The sequence below is a fragment of the Salmo salar genome, chromosome ssa03, assembly GCF_905237065.1.
Source record: "Salmo salar chromosome ssa03, Ssal_v3.1, whole genome shotgun sequence".
Taxonomy (NCBI): Eukaryota; Metazoa; Chordata; class Actinopteri; order Salmoniformes; family Salmonidae; genus Salmo; species Salmo salar.
In genome coordinates this window covers 80,171,304-80,194,670 of record NC_059444.1, presented here as the reverse complement: position 1 = coordinate 80,194,670, position 23,367 = coordinate 80,171,304, and the positions used below count along the sequence as shown (strand labels likewise).

At 44.1% G+C, this 23,367-nt stretch overlaps 1 protein-coding gene across 1 annotated transcript in view; it reads right to left on the bottom strand.

Moving 5' to 3' along the window:
* Window positions 1-1,037: 1,037 nt before the first annotated feature.
* Window positions 1,038-23,367, bottom strand: part of LOC106606596 (extracellular serine/threonine protein kinase FAM20C) — a 73,517-nt gene continuing 51,187 nt past the window's right edge. The window contains exons 4-10 of the mRNA XM_045715555.1: window positions 20,870-20,962; window positions 9,175-9,290; window positions 7,052-7,232; window positions 5,252-5,361; window positions 5,046-5,127; window positions 4,467-4,526; window positions 1,038-4,122 (exon numbers count right to left, since the gene is read on the bottom strand). Of these exons, the coding sequence (XP_045571511.1) occupies window positions 3,837-4,122; window positions 4,467-4,526; window positions 5,046-5,127; window positions 5,252-5,361; window positions 7,052-7,232; window positions 9,175-9,290; window positions 20,870-20,962 (928 nt within the window). The 3' untranslated portion in view covers window positions 1,038-3,836. The remainder of the gene's footprint in view (window positions 4,123-4,466; window positions 4,527-5,045; window positions 5,128-5,251; window positions 5,362-7,051; window positions 7,233-9,174; window positions 9,291-20,869; window positions 20,963-23,367) is intronic.

Genomic DNA, 23,367 nt, shown 5'->3' with positions numbered 1-23,367 from the left:
TGAGTATTGGGGTTATGCCATTACGCAACAGCTGCTGTTGCTGAAAGTACAAGTTGATCAGCCAGTGATCCAAACAGCTGTAGGTAGAGGAGCTTCAAGTTCCCGGAAGAACAAGATGATGCTGATAATACCTTTAAGGAGAGAAGCTTAGAGATAAACACTCAGCGAAAAGATTACACTGCAGTCTTCAGATTACTGTGTGACTGTGTGTGTGAGAGAGTGTGTGTCTGTGTGTAAGAGAGAGAGAGTGTGTTTTAGTGTGTCTAAGTCTATGTGTGTGTGTGAATGCTTGTGTGTGTGTATGAGAGAGTGTGTGTGTAAGTCTGTGTCTAAGTCTATGTGTGTGAGTGTGTATGTGTGTGTGAGAGAGTGTGTATAAGTATCCTATGTGTCTATGTGTGATTCTGCAGGAGGCTGCTGAGGTATCAGTTTAAGGGGGGAAGCTGGGTCGAGTCTCAGGGAGTCAGAGTGCAGCTGAAGACGTCTGGGGTCAGAGTGCAGCTGAAGACGTCTGGGGTCAGAGTGCAGCTGAAGACGTCAGGGGTCAGAGTGCAGCTGAAGACGTCTGGGGTCAGAGTGCAGCTGAAGACGTCTGGGGTCAGAGTGCAGCTGAAGACGTCCGGGGTCAGAGTGCAGCTGAAGACGTCAGGGGTCAGGATACTTCGAATATAATACTCATACAGTACCTCCAGACGGTCTGTGTGGATGGCTGGCTGCGTTTCTAGGGCTTTGAAAAATGCATATTCACAACCGACCTCCCTCTCTCTCTTTATTCAGGCCAAGCATTGATCCTCTAGCCAGACGTTAAAATATCTCTTTAATTCTTATTTCATATTCTGACCCCCTTCCAAGGATAGATACACACACACTCGTGCACACACACACACATGCGCAAACACATACACATGTGCAAACACTCATGCACACAGACTGACGGATGCACACACACGCACACACACACACACACACACACACACACACACACACACACACACACACACACACACACACACACACACACACACACACACACACTCTTTGTTGTACATTTTTTTTATTGCACACCTTTATCATTTAGCAAACAGATGTTCACAGCAACAACGCAATAGGAGAAAACAGAACAGAAGCGTATCGCTGCAGCACTGCAGCCTCTTAGGTCTTCCAATATATTTATAGATATTTACAGTGACAATATGAAAATCGCCCAGGGCTGAGTTAACCCTTTAACTGCTGCTGTATGAAGGGAGGAGAAGGCTGAGTTGGTAGAGCAACTCCAGGGTTGTGGGTTCGATTCCCACGGAGGACCAGTACAAAAAAGTATGCAAAAATGTATGCACTCACTACTGTAAGTCGCTCTGGATAAGAGCGTCTGCTAAATGACTCAAACGTAAATGTATAATGTTAACTCTTTCAACTTAGTCTGAGGATCCAGGTCACACAGGCTGTAGTGTGAACTCTATGTAGTTGTAGTCCTGGTCGTATGGCCACCCGAAACATTCAAGTATACCCAACGTTGCACAGGCACATGGTTAGCCATACGTAGACAGATTCTAGGGGCTATTGGTGGAATATAGAACGCCTGTATTGAGCTCAACACTTCCAGCAATCAAAGACAGCTTTTCAGATCATAAAATGGACATAACATTAAATAGTACCAAAACATAATTAGTATCAACCTTAGAACATACCCCTTATTTCCACATCCATTTTTAAATGTTGACACGTCAATAAATCCTATTTTCATTTGGAAAAGCATTGAACAATGCAACAGGAACACTGTGTAGCCTGGATTGTAACAGAACACTGCATTTTACATTTGTTTGGTGTTGTAATGGTAACTTTAGTTGGTATGAAAGATGAATGGCATGACAACGGGGTAGTGCATCTGACTTGTATACTGGTATACACTGTAATCACAGTTCCAACCCATCTTTACAGCCACATGGATAGAGACTAGACTATTTCGATCTCCAAAATAATCATTTCGGTGTTACTGATGTCAACTTGAGGCTGCGTGAAGTGTGAGCAAAACTGGTGAGAGATTGTTGGTAATAAAACAATCTCATGTGGGGATAAAGCAATGAGATAATGTATTTATCTCATTTGTTACATGATATGCAGCTATATGGGGATTTTTACCAAGACCTCGAAGGCCAATTAAATGAATAGTGTCAGATTGATATTCTCTCATGGCAGTATTTACATAGTCCTGTATTATTATTATTATTTGTATGAATCCCAAATGGCACCCTATTTCATATATAGTGCACTACTTTTGACCAGAGCCCTATGGGGATATGATGTAATTTGGGAGGTACCCTTTATCTCCACATCCTGTAAGCCAGGACTGCCATGCAAGCTGAGACCAGAACAGATAGGCTCAGCTAATGTGAGATCTCAGCAAACACAAACATTTCAGCCATGTCAGTCACACTGTCATCATCTATCACAACTTCCTGTAAAGGCCATTCTCATGTCCTTGAAAACATGTCCTAGTATACCACGCAGCATGTTTTCATTCCAGCCATTCCAGCAAAGCATTGATTTAGAAGTTCATCAGTCAAAAATGCAGAATTTCTGAATAAATGGGGCAGCAATTATCTTAAGTGCCAACCATGAACGAGTGACACATTTTGATGGAAGGCTTTGATGAAAAGAAATGGAAAGATTGAATGATATCTAATTTTAATGGACGAGGGCAAGGGCACTCAACACTATTCAACTTCTGGGCTGCTGAGAGGTGCTTCTATAAGAGCCCTTGTTTAAGAGAGCTGCTTCCATCCAGGCTTTGAACACTGAATTTAAGTTGAACTGAAAGCGTTATTGAAAAGGAAACCGGTAGCACTTTCTTTAATGGTGTACTGCTTCGACTGGTATTTAGGTGGTGCTTATAAGGAAACTATGTGGCATCGCTGAGTTCTAGCTGGGGCTTTCACTATACTTTATGCTTAATATTCACCACAATTGGGAACTACCTGGATCAAAATGGTGTATATATAAATGCTTGTTTGAATCCCAAAGTACTAAATGAGTACTTTATGTAGTAATTAATGGGGTATTACTGTACAATTACCATTTTACCATATAATTTCTTAGTAAATACCAGGTAATTTCTGTACTGTAAACAGCCTCTTGTATAATGGAGGCCTATAGCATAGTCATAGATAGTGATGGGTTGAAAATGGAGGCAACTGATAAATACCGGTCATACTGACATTCATCATAAATAATATACTATATTCTTTTCATTCTCTCCCTTTAAAATTAAAGCTTTATAAACCTTCTATTCCATTCCTCCAGTTACTGTGCATAAATAAAGCTCAAACCACATTTTAACTTGTTAAAGTAAAATCTAATTTGGTTGTGTAACACAAATATACTGTAGCTAGCTTAGTGTTAACCCGAGCAAACAATGATAGCCTTCGCATTCAAACAACCCAGAAAACATAAAATAAGAAAACCAACAAAGTAAAACCAAAATGGTCCCTATTTATCATGTCCAAGAGAAGTAATAAAACATTGGTACTTAGCAAAGACCAGGCCTCTTCTCTCCTCAGCTCACTGCTATATCTGTGGACCAACAGTACCTATATATAAACACACGTACATGGGAGGTTCCATAGAGGCATTGACGGCAAGTCTCGGAATTCACTGAATTCAAAATGGCGGCTCCCGCACAGTCACAGGATCCAGTCAGTCTCTCCGTGAGACCAGACACCCATGGTTGGCTCACCATCTGCGGTAGTTTCTTTGGAGGTCCAGGATGGGGAGAAGCGGGAGAAGCAGGGGTACCACCCCTCCACCCCCCATCTCCCTCTCTTACTAGCCAGGCCTCACTACCTGTGCCCTGGGTTCCTGTGGGTGGCTGTGTCCCTGCCCCCTCTGGCTTCTCTGGCCCAGTGGTGGTCGTCCACCTCCACCACTTTACTGTAGCCCTCCTTCTCCACGCAGACAGCCAGGACCTGGAGCACCAGGCGCAGCCTCCGGTCCATGGCCTCCAGGTGGGGCTGGATGAGGACGGGGTGGAGGCGGTCATGCAGCAGGGACTCCTCCATCAGACGACTCAGCTGGTACTCCTCCTTGGCGAGCAGCTGCAGACGCAAGTGGGTCGACTTCCTCACTCTGTGGGGCGTGGAGGAGGGGAGAGAGGGAGTGGAGGTGGAAGTGCGGGTAAAGGGAGGAGGGGAGAGAGGGAGTGGAGGTGGAAGTGCGGGTAAAGGGAGGAAGGGGGAGAGGCAAGAGGTCTTACTTTACAGATGGACTTGTTAAAAAGGGATGCACATGTAAATCTAGTAAGGATACTAGGAATATAAAGGGAAACGAAGAAATGCACACTAATTATACTTAGTAATGACAAAGTGAAACTGTGCAAGCAAGCAGTTTACACAGGAGGGTGTGTTATGATGGAGAGAGAGAGAGAGAGAGAGAGAGAGAGAGAGAGAGAGAGTAAAGTAACAGATACTGACCTGCAGCATTGGCTCAGAGGCACCAGGATGGAGAGCTCGTCGTGGGAGTGTTTCCCAAACCTGCAAAGAAGAGAAGAGAGGAGCAGAAAAGAGAGGAGAGGAGAGAGGTGAGCCAAGCAACACCACTCACTGGCTGATAATACAACACCTTGGTCTGTGTTTCTCACAGTCTGTCTCACAGTCACCAACAGCAGTACCTCTCTCAGGATCAGTGAAGAAGCCATCAGACTGAAAGCTAAGCTCCAGAGTCCTGAACATTCTATTCTCATTGAACATTCCACTCACATTCCCTTCCCATTGAGTGTGACAGTCAGGGACTGAGAGTTTGCCACATGCCTTTGTAGCTTGATTCTGAAATGCACCGCGTACCCCAGACCTTAGAAATACCTTTAAAACATTTGTTATGCCTTTGCTTTGAGCTGTTGCTTTGAGCTGTTGCTATGTGCTGTTGCTTAGTGTAACAACTCAGAACTGAAGTTAATGAAAGAGAGTTTTAGAAGGCTATGTGACAAATCAACATTACCAGCCGTCTAGAGAACAGATTAAAAAGAGTTGAGATGTGTTGTGTTTTCTCCTCACCCTCTTCCATTGTCCAGATGGATGATGAAGGTCTCGTTTCCAAACTTCTCAAAAGTCTCGTAATGGTGCCGGTCCATGTTACCTGGATACAGAGGAAAACAACATTAATATACATAGGAAAAGAGGACCCCTATTCACCAAGAATGTCTATATAGGGAATAGAGTGCAGTGGAGGGAATAGCGTGTAATGGAGCTTCTGTCCTCACCCATGAGGAAGTCAAAGATGGTCATGTCCATGATGTCCAGCAGACGAGAACCACGGTCAAAGGGAGGAGTCTGCTTCACCTCGTCACAGTAGTCTGGGTCCACCTCCCACCTGACCACACAACCAATCACATGGACACACACACACACACACACACACACACACACACACACACACACACACACACACACACACACACACACACACACACACACACACACACACACACACACACACACACACACTCACACTCACACTCACACTCACACACACACACACAGAGAGAGAGAGAGAGAGTGACATTTAGATAGTGTGAGAGGCTTTGTTTGGTCCAGTTCCTTTTGGCAGCTCCCCTCCCTTCCTGTCGAGCCATGATGTGTGGGTATGTGTGTGTGTTTGCTTGCCTGCATGCCTGTGTGTGCTTTGTGTGTGTTGTTAAGGACAGACCCCTGCTGCTCGAAAGCAGGGAGGCACACAGCAACTTGACAAGAGAAGGAGAGAGGGAGAGAGGGGTCGGATGGGAGTGAATGGGAGGGAGAGTGAAAAAGAGAGAGAGGGGTAGAGAGAGACTGAGAGAGGGGAGGGAGAGGGGAAAGTGAAAGAGAGAGAGAGAAGGGGAGGAGACAAGGTGTGACAAGTAAAAAAGGAGAGTATAAGTAAGAAAGTCACAGTGACAAATCAAGTGAAAGAGATGAAGTCACAGTGACACAGTGAAAGGCAGAGATGGACAGATAGATAGACAGTGAAAGTATCAAAGAAGGTAGATGGAGTCATTCCATGTTCTCTCTTTGCACTCTGTTGACGTAATCAAAGAACACAGGAACATGGAAGTGAGAGAAGACCCTGTCTCCCGGGGCAACTAACTCAGTTTATAATGAGCTGCTACTTCTCCTGCAACACCAATCTACCTATTTATATCAGAGGTGGGGATCTGGAGAATGTGTTTTCCTTAGAGAACTGGCTGTTCCTGCTGAGTCACTTCCTGATAAGGCATGCCATGGCACCTTGTGTAATGAGGTGTCATCTGGTGAACCCCAGTGAACTGGTGTAATCAGGGGGTGTGAGGTGACCTTATATATAAAGGGTACACAGTTATGGAAGGCTGTGTGTTTTACTCTGCTTTCTTGTTCTCTATAAGGATAAAGGCTGTGTGTTTTACTCTGCTTCCTTGTTCTCTATAAGGATAAAGGCTGTGTGTTTTACTCTGTTTCTTTGTTCTCTATAAGGATAAAGGCTGTGTGTTTAACTCTGCTTCCTTGTTCTCTATAAGGATAAAGGCTGTGTGTTTTACTCTGCTTCCTTGTTCTCTATAAGGATAAAGGCTGTGTGTTTTACTCTGCTTCCTTGTTCTCTATAAGGATAAAGGCTGTGTGTTTTACTCTGCTTCCTTGTTCTCTATAAGGATAAAGGCTGTGTGTTTTACTCTGCTTCCTTGTTCTCTATAATGATAAAGGCTGTGTGTTTTACTCTGCTTCCTTGTTCTCTATAAGGATAAAGGCTGTGTGTTTTACTCTGCTTCCTTGTTCTCTATAAGGATAAAGGCTGTGTGTTTTACTCTGCTTCCTTGTTCTCTATAAGGATAAAGGCTGTGTGTTTTACTCTGCTTCCTTGTTCTCTATAAGGATAAAGGCTGTGTGTTTTACTCTGCTTCCTTGTTCTCTATAAGGATAAAGGCTGTGTGTTTTACTCTGCTTTCATGTTCTCTATAAGGATAAAGGCTGTGTGTTTAACTCTGCTTCCTTGTTCTCTATAAGGGTATATGCATGTTCTTGCATTTGTGGAAGGAGTGTCTGTCTCTTACTCTGCTTTCTTGCGTTTGTGGTAGGATCGTCTCCAAGGGTTCCTCCAGGTCTTGCGTTTGGCCAGGGCCAGGTCTGGCAGGAAGGCAGCCAGAGAACCCTCGATCTGGTCCGGCTTCCCACACAGAGCATGCTCAGTAGAGCAGTAGTAGGAGCACTCGCCGTAGAAACAAATGTTATTGGCTGGGGAGAGAGGAAAACACTGGGTTTTAGATGGCAGCAGGGGAGCATGGGAAGAGGAGAGGGGGACAGTGTGTGTGTGTGTGTGTGTGTGTGTGTGTGTGTGTGTGTGTGTGTGTGTGTGTGTGTGTGTGTGTGTGTGTGTGTGTGTGTGTGTGTGTGTGTGTGTGTGTGTGTGTGTGTGTGTGTGGGAGAGAGAGGCGCGAGAGAGAGAGAGAGAGAGAGAGAGAGAGAGAGAGAGAGAGAGAGAGAGAGAGAAAGTTGAAAGGTGAGAGAAAGCGAGAAAGAGAGAGGGGGAGTGGGAAAGAGTGAGAGACAGACAGACAGAGAGTCAGACAGAGAGACAGATAGACAGACAGAGAGGTAAGGAGAGGAAGCTGGCAGGGTGTTGTAGAGCCAGACTGGTATTGGTTTCTTAATCTTGGGTTCAGGGAGGTAGGGAGGCGAGTGCTGAGCCAGCAAACTGTCTGAGTGTAGCAGTAATCTCCTGTCAGATAGAATGGTCTCTGTTATTCCACATAGCTGTTCACTGGGCTGCATGGGGATCTAACAGACAGTCTGAAGACAGGTTTTAGAAGTTCAGAACTCAGCAACGGCCCTTTACATTAAAGGGGAAGTTCACTATTTTACAACTTAATCTTAGATGGTTCCTCACATTGTTACTTAGTCTATGGGCCAGGAGAAACTGGAATCCGTTGTTGGCTTTTCATGAAAGAGCCACTACAAAATGTAACTAACTTTAGCCACCACCTCATGTCTGGGTGGGGAACCATCAAACATTATTTTGCAACATACTGAACTTCCAATTTCATGTAAAGGGCCTCTTTGCTAAGTCCCTTTAAAACCAGTCTACATGTACATGCCTGTATCAGCATCATGAAAAACACTGGGTTTTCACTCAGTTCATTTAAAGTGGGATTGAAAGGACTGAATGAAGGACAAGTAACAGACAGAGGGCTTGAGATTGTTCTGTCCGTCTGTTGGACAAGAGCTTTAACAACTCATCTATGAGGATGATTAGGTTACCTTTGACAGATGTGTGTTCAGTGTGTGTGTGTAGTTCAGTGTGTGTGTGTAGTTCTGTCTGTCTGTCTGTCTGTCTGTCTGTCTGTCTGTCTGTCTGTCTGTCTGTCTGTCTGTCTGTCTGTCTGTCTGTCTGTCTGTCTGTCTGTCTGTCTGTCTGTCTGTCTGTCTGTCTGTCTGTCTGTCTGTCTGTCTGTCTGTCTGTCTGTCTGTCTGTCTGTCTGTCTGTCTGTCTGTCTGTCTGTCTGTGTTCCTCGCCACCACTGGCCCAGCACTGAAGCACTAAGCTAAAGGGAATTATTTATGGGACTCCTTGTTAGGGGAGGACTTGGATCCAGCTTCTAAATAGGAGTTTTTCTGGTGAATTATTGTGCTTTGCAGTTGCTTGTTTTCAGAAAGGTTTTTGAAGTGTGTGTGTGTGTTTTGGGGGACTCCCTGGAGATGCTGTGTTTTTCTGTGTCGTTCCTGCAAATAAACTCAACTAAGCTGTATACGGCATAGTGAATACACAACACACTACTGTTGACTAGAGGTAAATATAAATGTCCAGTCTGATTCTTCTACAGGTCTACAAAGTAGCTAGGAACCAGAGTTTTAATCTAAGTAGCCAGTCTGATTCATCTACAGGTCTGCACAGTAGCTAGGAACCAGAGTTTTAATCTAAGTAGCCAGTCTGATTCATCTACAGGCCTACACAGTAGCTAGGAACCAGAGTTTTCCCTGGTCACAAGTATGGAAACTATCCTCAACTACTGCTGTAGCTAGGATCACATAGTAACGCTAACCATAGTGGGAATAAGTTATGTTTAAGAAACCGACAATAAAGAAATATCTAATCTAAGTTTTGAGTTTGCCGTACTCCGTAGGTAGTCTGTGGGAATGTTGTGGGATTGTTGTCAGAACGTAGTAGCAGTGTGTTTACCTGGGGAGATGAAGAAAGTCCTCCAGAGCTTTTTGTCCCTGGTCACATCCCGTATCTCCCTGGTCATGTTGACCAGTCTTCCCGCCACCGGGGGCACTCTCCGGAAGTCTAGGATCCTGAGGGAAGAGACCATAGATATACATACATCAAGATCAGTGTGAAACATAACGTAGATGTCTGGAATTATCCCATTAGAAAACCCAGGAGAAGAAGTCAATTCAATTCAATAAGACTTTATTGATCCCACAAGGGATAACACATATGACACCGTCGTTCTACAAGCCATTGTGTTGTCATAAACACACTGTGTATGGAACCACATGCTGATGAGAGAGAATAGTTTTAGGGCCTTTCATACCTTATTTTATTTATTCTATAAGGGCTTCGTGATGGAATACCAGATCATCAATAACTATACTGCTCAAAAAAATAAAGGGAACACTAAAATAACACATCCTAGATCTGAATGAATGAAATAATCTTATTAAATACTTTTTTCTTTACATAGTTGAATGTGCTGACAACAAAATCACACAAACATAATCAATGGAAATCCAATTTATCAACCCATGGAGGTCTGGATTTGGAGTCACATTCAAAATTAAAGTGGAAAACCACACTACAGGCTGATCCAACTTTGATGTAATGTCCTTAAAACAAGTCAAAATGAGGCTCAGTAGTGTGTGTGGCCTCCACGTGCCTGTATGACCTCCCTACAACGCCTGGGCATGCTCCTGATGAGGTGGCGGATGGTCTCCTGAGGGATCTCCTCCCAGACCAGGACTAAAGCATCCGCCAACTCCTGGACAGTCTGTGGTGCAACGTGGCGTTGGTGGATGAAGCGAGACATGATGTCCCAGATGTGCTCAATTGGATTCAGGTCTGGGGAATGGGCAGGCCAGTCATAGCATCAATGCCTTCCTCTTGCAGGAACTGCTGACACACTCCAGCCACATGAGGTCTAGCATTGTCTTGCATTAGGAGGAACCCAGGGCCAACCGCACCAGCATATGATCTCACAAGGGGTCTGAGGATCTCATCTCGGTACCTAATGGCAGTCAGGCTACCTCTGGCGAGCACATGGAGGGCTGTGCGGCCCCCCAAAGAAATACCACCCCACACCATGACTGACCCACCGCCAAACCGGTCATGCTGGAGGATGTTGCAGGCAGCAGAACGTTCTCCACGGCGTCTCCAGACTCTGTCACGTCTGTCACGTGCTCAGTGTGAACCTGCTTTCATCTGTGAAGAGCACAGGGCGCCAGTGGCGAATTTGCCAATCTTGGTGTTCTCTGGCAAATGCCAAACGTCCTGCACGGTGTTGGGCTGTAAGCACAACCCCCACCTGTGGACGTCGGGCCCTCATACCACCCTCATGGAGTCTGTTTCTGACTGTTTGAGCAGACACATGCACATTTGTGGCCTGCTGGAGGTCATTTTGCAGGGCTCTGGCAGTGCTCCTCCTGCTCCTCCGTGCACAAAGGCGGAGGTAGCGGTCCTGCTGCTGGGTTGTTGCCCTCCTACGGCCTCCTCCACGTCTCCTGATGTACTGGCCTGTCTCCTGGTAGCGCCTCCATGCTCTGGACACTACGTTGACAGACACAGCAAACCTTCTTGCCACAGCTCGCAGTGATGTGCCATCCTGGATGAGCTGCACTACCTGAGCCACTTGTGTGGGTTGTAGACTCCGTCTCATGCTACCACTAGAGTGAAAGCACCGCCAGCATTCAAAAGTGACCAAAACATCAGCCAGGAAGCATAGGAACTGAGAAGTGGTCTGTTGTTCCCACCTGCAGAACCACTCCTTTATTGGGGGTGTCTTGCTAATTGCCTATAATTTCCACCTGTTGTCTATTCCATTTGCACAACAGCATGTGAAATTTATTGTCAATCAGTGTTGCTTCCTAAGTGGACAGTTTGATTTCACAGAAGTGTGATTGACTTGGAGTTACATTGTGTTGTTTAAGTGTTCCCTTTATTTTTTGGAGCAGTGTATTATCACAAATAAACATCTGTAAATTATATGCCATAAAAACCAGGACACAATTTCCTGCTCAAGGGAGAAGCCTGGAATGATTTTCAATCCAAAGTGTCAACGGTGGAGTGTGTGTGTGTGTATGGTTCTCTTTCTTCCTGCTAGTGTGTGTGAAATATTATTAATAATTAATCTATTTTACAGTATAATCTCTTATCTCCTTTCATTGGCTTTTAAAGTGCTGTTTATTGAACTTCAGTATCCGGTCGCTCAAACCACACAGGGCTGAGAGACTAGGATTCCTCCTTCTTTCTCTCCTGCTCCCTTTCTCTTTCTCCCTCGCTCCTCTCCCCCTCTCTCTCTCCTTCTCTCTCATACTCATCTTCTTTCTTTGTCTACCTGTCTCTTCCTCTCTCCCCACTAACATCCCTTTACTCTACCCCTCTCCTTCTCTCTCCCCACTCTCATCCCTTTACTCTACCCCTCTCCTTCTCTCTCCCCACTCTCATCCCTTTACTCTACCCCTCTCCTTCTCTCTCCCCACACTCATCCCTTTACTCTACCCCTCTCCTTCTCTCTCCCCACTCTCATCCCTTTACTCTACCCCTCTCCTTCTCTCTCCCCACTAACATCCCTTTACTCTACCCCTCTCCTTCTCTCTCCCCACTTTCAACCCTTTACTCTACCCCTCTCCTTCTCTCTCCCCACTCTCATCCCTTTACTCTACCCCTCTCCTTCTCTCTCCCCACTTTCAACCCTTTACTCTACCCCTCTCCTTCTCTCTCCCCACTCTCATCCCTTTACTCTACCCCTCTCCTTCTCTCTCCCCACTCTCATCCCTTTACTCTACCCCTCTCCTTCTCTCTCCCCACTCTCATCCCTTTACTCTACCCCTCTCCTTCTCTCTCCCCACTCTCATCCCTTTACTCTACCCCACTCCTTCTCTCTCCCCACTAACATCCCTTTACTCTACCCCTGTCCTTCTCTCTCCCCACTAACATCCCTTTACTCTACCCCTCTCCTTCTCTCTCCCCACTCTCATCCCTTTACTCTACCCCTCTCCTTCTCTCTCCCCACACTCATCCCTTTACTCTACCCCTCTCCTTCTCTCTATGCATTCTTTTCTTGCTTTAACTTCTCTTTTCCAACTGACCTTATTTCTGTCTATACCACACTAGTTGGGCCGGGCCTCCCACTCATTCCATAACTCTTTAACCATCCTTGTCGTTGCTTCCTGCAGCATGACCTCTCTAAGGCTTAGACTCCTGGGAGTGGAGTGTGTGAGCGTGGGTTTGTGGTGTGTAACCTTGAAGTCTTAGCCCTCAGGGAGAGAGACAGGGAGACAGGGCGTGGGGCTGCAAGGATGAAACCCTAGCCACCAGATGAAAGCTCTCAGGAGCTATAGCTGCTCAAAGTGCACAGTCACCATGAACCAGATGACAAAGGAACTCCTGTATGGAGCCAGGCTCTCTCTCTCTCTCTCTCTCTCTCTCTCTCTCTCTCTCTCTCTCTCTCTCTCTCTCTCTCTCTCTCTCTGTACCCCACTCTTGTCATGGGTAGAGTACTGCATACAGAGAGTGTAGAGAACTGCATAGTGTACGTTAACATGGTACAATGTGTGGAAGTGGAAAGGCTTTGAGTTAACCCTTACACAGTATAACGATAACACAATGTTGTATCAACAGTGTCCACTGTCCAACCATAGAGGGAGTGAAGAGAAGAGGCTATTCATTTCCTCCTGTTCTCCTCTATCTACACATTCCTCAAGCTATTCCAGACAGCTTTAAACACACTGCTATATACATCTAGATCCGATTGAGAGGCCGCATCCCAAAAGGCACCCCATTCCCTTTGCAGTGCACTACTTGGTAAAATGTAGTGCACTGCAATGTGAATAGGGTGCCCTTTGGGACACAAACGCAGAGTTCCACAGGCTGCTGTCCAGAAGATGGTGCGGCCCTGGGCCAAACAACAAGGCCATAATTCATATAGCCAGCCTCCGCTTGGCATACACAAACTAACAACAACCTAAATACAAGCTAGTCTTTAGGGGCTAGCACAGTTACCTCCTCCCTGCCTTAAATGATGCCCAGCTAGCATTGGCATGTCCCTTGGTTTCCTCTCCTCAGCCCACTGTGCCCACACAAACACATGCCTTTGGCCCTGGCCTGGCATTCCACTGGGCTGTGTGTCTGTGTTTGTTTGTGTGTGTGTGTGTGTGTGTGTGTGCTTGTGTGTGAGAGAGTGTGTGTGTATGTGTGTATGTATGTATGTATGTATGTATGTATGTATGTATGTATGTATGTATGTATGTATGTATGTATGTATGTATGTATGTATGTATGTATGTATGTATGTATGTATGTATGTATGTACAGTGCCTTGCGAAAGTATTCGGCCCCCTTGAACTTTTCGACCTTTTGCCACGTTTCAGGCTTCAAACATAAAGATATAAAACTGTAATTTTTGTGAAGAATCAACAACAAGTGGGACACAATTATGAAGTGGAACGAAATTTATTGGATATTTCAAACTTTTTTAACAAATAAAAACGGAAAAATTGGCCGTGCAAAATTATTCAGCCCCTTTACTTTCAGTGCAGCAAACTCTCTCCAGAAGTTCAGTGAGGATCTCTGAATGATCCAATGTTGACCTAAATGACTAATGATGATAAATAGAATCCACCTGTGTGTAATCAAGTCTCCGTATAAATGCACCTGCTCTGTGATAGTCTCAGAGGTCCGTTTAAAGCGCAGAGAGCATCATGAAGAACAAGGAACACACCAGGCAGGTCCGAGATACTGTTGTGGAGAGGTTTAAAGCCGGATTTGGATACAAAAAGATTTCCCAAGCTTTAAACATCCCAAGGAGCACTGTGCAAGCGATAATATTGAAATGGAAGGAGTATCAGACCACTGCAAATCTACGAAGACCCGGCCGTCCCTCTAAACTTTCAGCTCATACAAGGAGAAGACTGATCAAAGATGCAGCCAAGAGGCCCATGATCACTCTGGATGAACTGCAGAGATCTACAGCTGAGGTGGGAGACTCTGTCCATAGGACAACAATCAGTCGTATACTGCACAAATCTAGCCTTTATGGAAGAGTGGCAAGAAGAAAGCCATTTCTTAAAGATATCCATAAAAAGTGTCGTTTAAAGTTTGCCACTAGCCACCTGGGAGACACACCAAACATGTGGAAGAAGGTGCTCTGGTCAGATTAAACCAAAATCAAACTTTTTGGCAACAATGCAAAACGTTATGTTTGGCGTAAAAGCAACACAGCTCATCACCCTGAACACACCATCCCCACTGTCAAACATGGCGGTGGCAGCATCATGGTTTGGGCCTGCTTTTCTTCAGCAGGGGCAGGGAAGATGGTTAAAATTGATGGGAAAATGGATGGAGCCAAATACAGGACCATTCTGGAAGAAAACCTGATGGAGTCTGCAAAAGACCTGAGACTGGGACGGAGATTTGTCTTCCAACAAGACAATGATCCAAATCATAAAGCAAAATCTACAATGGAATGGTTCACAAATAAACATATCCAGGTGTTAGAATGGCCAAGTCAAAGTCCAGACCTGAATCCAATCGAGAATCTGTGGAAAGAACTGAAAACTGCTGTTCACAAACGCTCTCCATCCAGCCTCACTGAGCTCGAGCTGTTTTGCAAGGAGGAATGGGCAAAAATTTCAGTCTCTCGATGTGCAAAACTGATAGAGACATACCCCAAGCGACTTACAGCTGTAATCGCAGCAAAAGGTGGCGCTACAAAGTATTAACTTAAGGGGGCTGAATAATTTTGCACGCCCAATTTTTCAGTTTTTTATTTGTTAAAAAAGTTTGAAATATCCAATAAATTTCGTTCCACTTCATGATTGTGTCCCACTTGTTGTTGATTCTTCACGAAAAATTACAGTTTTATATCTTTATGTTTGAAGCCTGAAATGTGGCAAAAGGTCGAAAAGTTCAAGGGGGCCGAATACTTTCGCAAGGCACTGTATGTATGTATGTATGTATGTATGTATGTATGTATGTATGTATGTATGTATGTATGTATGTATGTATGTATGTATGTATGTATGTATGTATGTATGTATGTATGTATGTATGTGTGTGTGTGTGTGTGTGTGAGAGAGAGAGAGAGAGAGAAAGAGAGAGAAAGAGAGAAAGAGAAAGAGAGAAAGAGAAAGAGAGAAAGAGAGAGAGAGAGAGAGAGAGAGAGAGAGAGAGAGAAGTAGGCTATAGTGTAACGTCTACCCTGCCGGCCTGCTAGTACAGTGAGCTTTATTCTCTATCCCAAAACAAGGGAACCAGGCACAGATTTGTGTGTGTGTGTGTGTGTGTGTGTGTGTGTGTGTGTGTGTGTGTGTAACCTTAGGGTTGATAAGTGTTGATGTTCTTACACCTGGTCTGATAAGGATGACATAGAGAACAGATACTGTGAGAATGTAGACTCACTGTGGTGGTTAGAACAGGTCCTGACATTATTCCATTCATCAGTAAGTGTTATCCAATGCAAGAAGCTAACTCTAACCCAAACTTGGACCAGACCATTATACATTTAATCAGACCATTATGTATTGGACCAGACCCTTATGTATTGGACCAGACCATTATACATTGGATCAGACCATTATGTATTGGGTCAGACAATTACATATTGGACCAGACCCTTATGTATTGGACCAGACCCTTATGTATTGGACCAGACAATTACATATTGGACCAGACCCTTATGTATTGGACCAGATCCTTATGTATTGGACCAGACAATTACATATTGGACCAGACCCTTACGTATTGGACCAGACAATTACATATTTGACCAGACCCTTATGTATTGGACCAGACCCTTATGTATTGGGCCAGACAATTACATATTGGACCAGACCCTTACGTATTGGACCAGACAATTACATATTTGACCAGACCATTATGTATTGGACCAGATCCTTATGTATTGGACCAGACAATTATGTATTGGACCAGACAATTACATATTGGACCAGACAATTACATATTGGACCAGACCCTTATGTATTGGACCAGACAATTACGTATTGGACCAGACCCTTATGTATTGGACCAGACCATTATGTTTTGGACCAGATCCTTATGTATTGGACCAGACCATTACATATTGGACCAGACCCTTATGTATTGGACCAGACAATTACGTATTCGACCAGACCATTATGTATTGGACCAGATCCTTATGTATTGGACCAGACCGTTATGGTTTGGACCAGACAATTACGTATTGGACCAGACCATTATGTATTGGACCAGATCCTTATGTATTGGACCAGATCCTTATGTATTGGACCAGATCCTTATGTATTGGACCAGTCCCTTATGTATACCATAGTATAATGATGAATGGAAGAACTGATAACTTACTAGTTCAGTTATCACAGCTTAAAACTGACAGACTTGTTAGAAGAAAACTCTAATTTCCTTATAATACCAGAGACATTTCTGTCTCTGTTTTGATTCCACATAGACATTTGTTTGAGTTGTATAAAAGTTTTTGCATGTGTGTGTGTGTGTGTGTTTGTATTGGATGGCAGAGAGGGTGGAAACACGGTCACAGAACAACTGCTAAGCGTGTGTGATGCCTGCTGTGTATAAACAATCAAGGTATGCATTATAGGAAGCGGCGCAGGTCCTAATCCAGGCACTTGTCATCTCCCGTCTGGATTACTGCAACTCGCTGTTGGCTGGGCTCCCTGCCTGTGCCACTAAACCCCTACAACTCATCCAGAACGCCGCAGCCCGTCTGGTGTTCAACCTTCCCAAGTTCTCTCACGTCACCCCGCTCCTCCGCTCTCTCCACTGGCTTCCAGTTGAAGCTCGCATCCGCTACAAGACCATGGTGCTTTCCTACGGAGCTGTGAGGGGAACAGCACCTCCGTACCTTCAGGCTCTGATCAGGCCCTACACCCAAACAAGGGCACTGCGTTCATCCACCTCTGGCCTGCTCGCCTCCCTACCTCTGAGGAAGCACAGTTCCCGCTCAGCCCAGTCAAAACTGTTCGCTGCTCTGGCACCCCAATGGTGGAACAAGCTCCCTTACGACGCCAGGACAGCGGAGTCAATCACCACCTTCCGGAGACACCTGAAACCCCACCTCTTTAAGGAATACCTGGGATAGGATAAAGTAATCCTTCTAACCCTCCCCCCTTAAAAGATTTAGATGCACTATTGTAAAGTGGTTGTTCCACTGGATATTATAAGGTGAATGCACCAATTTGTAAGTCGCTCTGGATAAGAGCGTCTGCTAAATGTCTTAAATGTAAATGTAAATAGGGATAGCCCCTTTTTTTCAATTTTCACCTAAAATGACATACCCAAATATAACTGCATGTAGCTCAGGCCCTGAAGCAAGGATATGCATATTCTTGGTACCATTTGAAAGGAAACACTTTGAAGTTTGTGGAAATGAGAATTGAATGTAGGAGAATATAACACAATAGATCTGGTAGAAGAAAATACAAAGACAAAACCAACCTTTTTTTTTAACACCATACTCGAAATGCAACAGAAAGGTCCCAAATCTAGCCATCACTCTGGTTGTAAATCTGATGGTGTCCACAAGATGGCAGCAGTGTATGTGCAAAGTTTCAGACTGATAATTTGAAGTATGATCAAACCACATTACTTTTAGTGTAAAGTCACCCAGGTACATTTGGGCAAATCGTGAAGGAGACATTCACATTTACATTATATTTTTCTGCAAGAATATCATCAAATCTGTATACTTGGACTTTGATTTAGCTTTTCCAGTATTAGTAGCCATATTATAAGTTCAACATTTGCAAAACACCCAGTTTTCATAACTTCATAACTCTCCATATTCTTATAATTGTTATCCAAAAGGAAAAGGTTTGCTGTCACACAAGGTTAGCAGCGACACTTTGCGGCAGATACGGGGTCTCCCAACACTGCAGTAAAGCCCAGCTTATTGGCTATCTAGCTAGCTTTGTTTGACCCCGATTGGTGCTTATTTGACAAAGTTTCAGTCGATCAAGTGAAAACCGGGCGCGTCATCGGCGTGCCATGAAGGTGTCGCTCTCTGACCAAATTTGGTGTCCTATAGGATATACTACACTCCTAATGATATAATGAAGTCTGGTTACGTTCTGGGATCTCTGAGGAATACATACTGTTTGACTAGTTTGACTGGTTGAAACAACGTTTAGAGTTAGATTTTCACAGATTCCTTTCTTTGCAAATTGAACAAGTGGAAATACAAATAATCGATCGTGCATGCTATATGGACCTTTTTAGGATATGAAAAAGGATTTTATCTAACAAAACAACACTTCATGTTATCTCTGGGACCCTTTGGATGATAAATCAGTGCAAGATTTCAGAATGTACACATTTCACCTTCAGAGGTGAATTTATCAAACCTATCGCGGTGAAAAAAGTGTTTTGTTGTTAGGAGCTCTCCTCAAACAATAGCATGGCATTTTTCACAGTAATAGCTACTGTAAATTGGACAGTGCAGTTATATTAACAATAATTTAAGCTTTCAGCTGATATAAGACACTTCTATGTACCGACATTTGTTGTTTCTCTAAAATCTGTGATCGTGACACAAGGCGCTAAATGATTTACAACTGTCCCGTTAACGGGACGCCTATCACTATTATTAAAGACCAAAATTTGTAAAAATAAATAAATAAGCAAACCAGTTCCATTTAACTTCTTTGGGATAGGGGGCGGTATTTTGACATCCGGATGAAAAGCGTGCCCAAAGTAAACTGCCTGCTACTCAGGCCCAGAAGCTAGGATATGCATGTAATTGGTAGATGGATTGGATAGAAAACACTCTAAAGTTTCTAACACTGTTAAAATAATGTCTGTGAGTATAACAAAACTGAAATGGCAGGCGAAACCCCGAGGACAAACCATCCCACCCCCCAAAAAATGTCATCCTACCACTGATTTCAATGGCTGGCACTTTTATAATAGGGCGAAATCGTGCCTGATCGCAGTTCCTAGGGCTTCCAATAGATGTCAACAGTCTTTAGAAAGAGTTTCAGGCTGGTTTTTGGAAAAATGAGCCAGAAATTGTTGTTTTTCTAGGTGGCTCCCATTTTGGCTGTAATGTTACCAAGCGCGTGACTGAGAGCGCGTTCTTTGGTATTTTTCTCTGGTAAAGACAATAACAATCCTCTGTCTTAAATTTTATCATTTATTTGCGTATTAGGGTACCTAGGGATTGATTATTAATGTTGATTGACTTGTTTGGATAAGTTTATTGGTAACGTTTGGGATTCATTTTATATGCATTTTGAAGGAGGGAAATCGGTGGATTATTAACTGAAGCGCGCCAGCTAAACTTTATCGAACAAAAGGACCACTTGTAATGTAACTGAGACCTTTTGGAGTGCCAACAGAAGAAGATCTTCAAAGGTAAGGCATTTTTTATATCGCTATTTCTGACTTTTGTGCCACACCTGCCTGGTTGAAATATGATTTGTCATGCATTTGTATGCGGGGTGCTGTCCTTAGATAATCGCATGGTTTGCTTTAAAGCCTTTTTGAAATCTGACACCTTGGCTGGATTAACAAGAAGTTAAGCTTTATTTTGATGTATAACACATATATTTTCAAGAATGTTAAATATTTGAATTTAGTATTTTTGAATTTCGCGCTCTGCAATTTCACCGGATGTTGGCCAGGTGGAAGGCTACAGTCCCACGTATCCATAATTAAGGACCAAAAAATTGACAGCTGTGCCATACAGGTTGCAAAACAGTTGCAAAGAGATTTTTGATGAACCGATTCAATGGCACATGCTTTATGAACTGCTACACAATACAATGCTGGATTCAAAACATAGAGCTTTTAAATATAAATTATAATACAAAATTCTTGCAACCAATAGAATGTTATATATATGGGGGATACAACCATCCCAGCTGTGCAGATTTTGCTGTGAAGAGACAGAATCATTAGATCACTTGTTTTGGTATTGTCCACATGTAGCTTGTTTTTGGTCGCAGGTTCAGGAATGGCTGAAAAATCACAGCTTTTACTTAAAGCTATCTTTGCAAATAGCACTGCTGGGTGAATTGAAAAGCCATGGTCAGTCGATCAATAATATAATAGTACTTTTAGTAAAGGTTTTCATCTTTAATTTAAAATCAGTGCAAACTATGAGAATAGAAAGGTTCAGAACTTTTGTGAAACATCTCAAGTAGAAGTCAAGACTGGATGGTTTTTAAAGATGATGGGAGGGGTTGTTGGTAGGGTGGGATAAAAATAAATAAAGACAGAACTTATGTAAACTGTCCATAAAATGTATATAGTATGTATAAGCTGGAAGTAGAAGCCTAAGTGTTGTTGTCCATTAGTTTACTCCAATTAGGGAAGAGGTGGTAGGGTTAGGGGAAAATAATAAAGGAAAATATATTTAAAAAAATATATATGGGGATTGGAAATGATGCAGACAATTACATTGACAGAACCCACAATCTATCTGCAGTATTAAAGCTGATCTATCCCCCCCAAACAAAACAAAAAAAACATTTGATGTGTGTGTTAGTCATGCCGGAAATGTCTCCAACACCACACATAGTATACACACACACACACACACACACACACACACACACACACACACACACACACACACACACACACACACACACACACACACACACACACACACACACACACACACACACACACACACACACACCTGTCCAGATGAAAGGCAGCGATCTCAGCGTTGTGTCTCTCCAGATCAGAGAAGTAGAAGAAGTCCGGGGGTGTCTCCTGTTCCCTGGTCTGCCTGGAAGACACAAAGGTCGAGGCAACGTTAGAAGAATGTTAGCATTAACAAAATCCTGTTCAGTATGAAGCACAACTGTCTGTCTTTATTTGACCCTGCTGGTCATCTACTGTAGCCTTAATGGCCACATGTACCATCCACCGGGCACAACCAGAAGAGGACTGGCCCCTCGGAGCCTGGTTCCTCTCTAGGATTCTTCCTAGGTTACAGCCTTCTAGGGAGTTTTTTCTAACCACTGTGCTTCTGCATCTGCATTGGTTGCTCTTTGTGGTTTTAGGGTGGGTATCTGTAAAGCACAACTGCTGATGTAAAACGGGCTTCATAAAATTCATTTGATTGATTGATTGATTGAACATTCAAGGCCACGAGCACCAGAGTTCTCCTGCACTGAAAAGATACAGTAGGACAATGTAGTGAACGTTTTCCTAAAGTGCAAATGAATGTGAAATCAATTGAAATCACTTATGTGACTGCATTATCACAAGTGACTGCATTATCACAAGTGACTGCATTAGGATCTATCTGCATATCTATAGCTAACATTCATAGTTCCAGTCTGGGAGCAGGCTGCCCAGATGTGCATGTCTGAATTGTCCCTCTTTTCCCTAGCACACCATAAAGGGACTAGGGTGCCATTTGGGACACAGACAGTATAAGACAGCGGGACCCAGCAGTAGAGTACAGTGAGCCACATGGCTGCTTGAGTTTCCTGTTCATATCCTGTAGCAGCTCCTTCAGCCCCTCAGGCAGGCAGTCAGGACAGACAGAAGAACAGACAGGAGACATGGAACATGGTCTGACTCAGCTGCTGTTGCTGGTGCTGCTTGGGGCTGCTGATACGGTCGGTCGGTCGGTCGGTCGGGTCCGTCCGTCTGCACAGAGTATCTAGGGTGGCAGGTAGGTGACAAGGTCCCATTACCACCAACCTTATGCTAGCACAAACCCAGTCAGTCAGCTAAACCCGGACCATATCCCACATTACCCAGTCCTTTCTTCTTCTCCTTCTTTCTTCCTCCCTCCTTCCCTTCCTCTGTTTCGTCTCCCTCCAGCCATTCCACCTCAGAGCAGGGTGGTGTTGCATCCACCTCGCCTGACAACCCCAGCACTGCCAAGTCCGTAATGGAAAATATCTTACATCCTATTCTTTCCATGTCAGGCAAGCTCCCTTTTAACCATAAATCCCACAGCCGCTATTATGACCCATTCAATTTCTCCCTGACCCAAAAGGGAACAAAAGTTTTTATTTGCGGATGGGAGGGGGAATAAACGAGACGTGGCACACTGATTCAGGAGAGTATAAAAGGCAACACTGTGCACCTGAGGAAAGGGTAGGTCCAGAATTCTAAAGGTGACCTCATAGTGGTGGTACACCATAATGCACCGTGACACACCTGCCTGCCATTTAAGTCACCATATCAAGCACCTTATCAACACTAGATTACCAGAGAAGTGGTAAAAAGGCAGACAAAAGGATGCTGATTTTAAGTGCTCTTTTGGTATCTTTCTGTAGCCTTAATGGAAATGGTAAGAGCTTTTTCATCCAGAAGTCAAGACGTGCTTGACTGCTACAGTCAGTAAGATGCTGTCAAACAGAAGTTAGATAAGAACACTCCAAACTGGCCATGTGAGTTAGGTTTCAGACAGAATGTTTTTTTTCAGAATAGCAGTGACAGAAGGGTCTTGCTTGTCTCAACAGTAGAAGAAAGGTCTTGGTCCAGTCTGAAGGAGTGTTTTCAGAGCAGGCTACATGCTCAAGGAACAAACAAATGCCTTTTAAAAAAAATGTCATCTTCACTAACAACACTGGGAGCTACTACAGCGTGGAACCTACCCTGTCCGCACACACACACACACACACACACACACACACACACACACACACACACACACACACACACACACACACACACACACACACACACACACACACACACACACACACACACACACACACACTATACTGTCTACCATTGCTGTGACTACATACTGAGTCCTCTAACTCCACATGCTTCTGCTGTTTTACCAACAGTCTATAACTTCTCATTCAAATGCAGTAACAAACACACTAACTATTCCAGCGCTATTGCTGTTTAAACGTCTCTTACTTCTCGTGCTGTTGCCGTTTTAAAAACAGTGGAACAGTGCAGCCCGCTTTTGCTCCGGCCTGACTGACTAGCAGCACAATGGTTGCCATGGTCACAGTGACTCTGTCTGCAGTTTCTTGTCTAGGAGGAAGCTTAGAGCCTACAGCTGCTGTGGTTTGGCGGGATGTCTTACCGACAGGGTTGTGATGTGCCGGGCCGGGAGCGCGCTGTATTAATACGCCTCAGTAAAGAAGTAGCAGCTGACGCTAGCCCAGGTAATTACATTGATATGAATCTGAACCAAACGCCACTAGAAAGGTG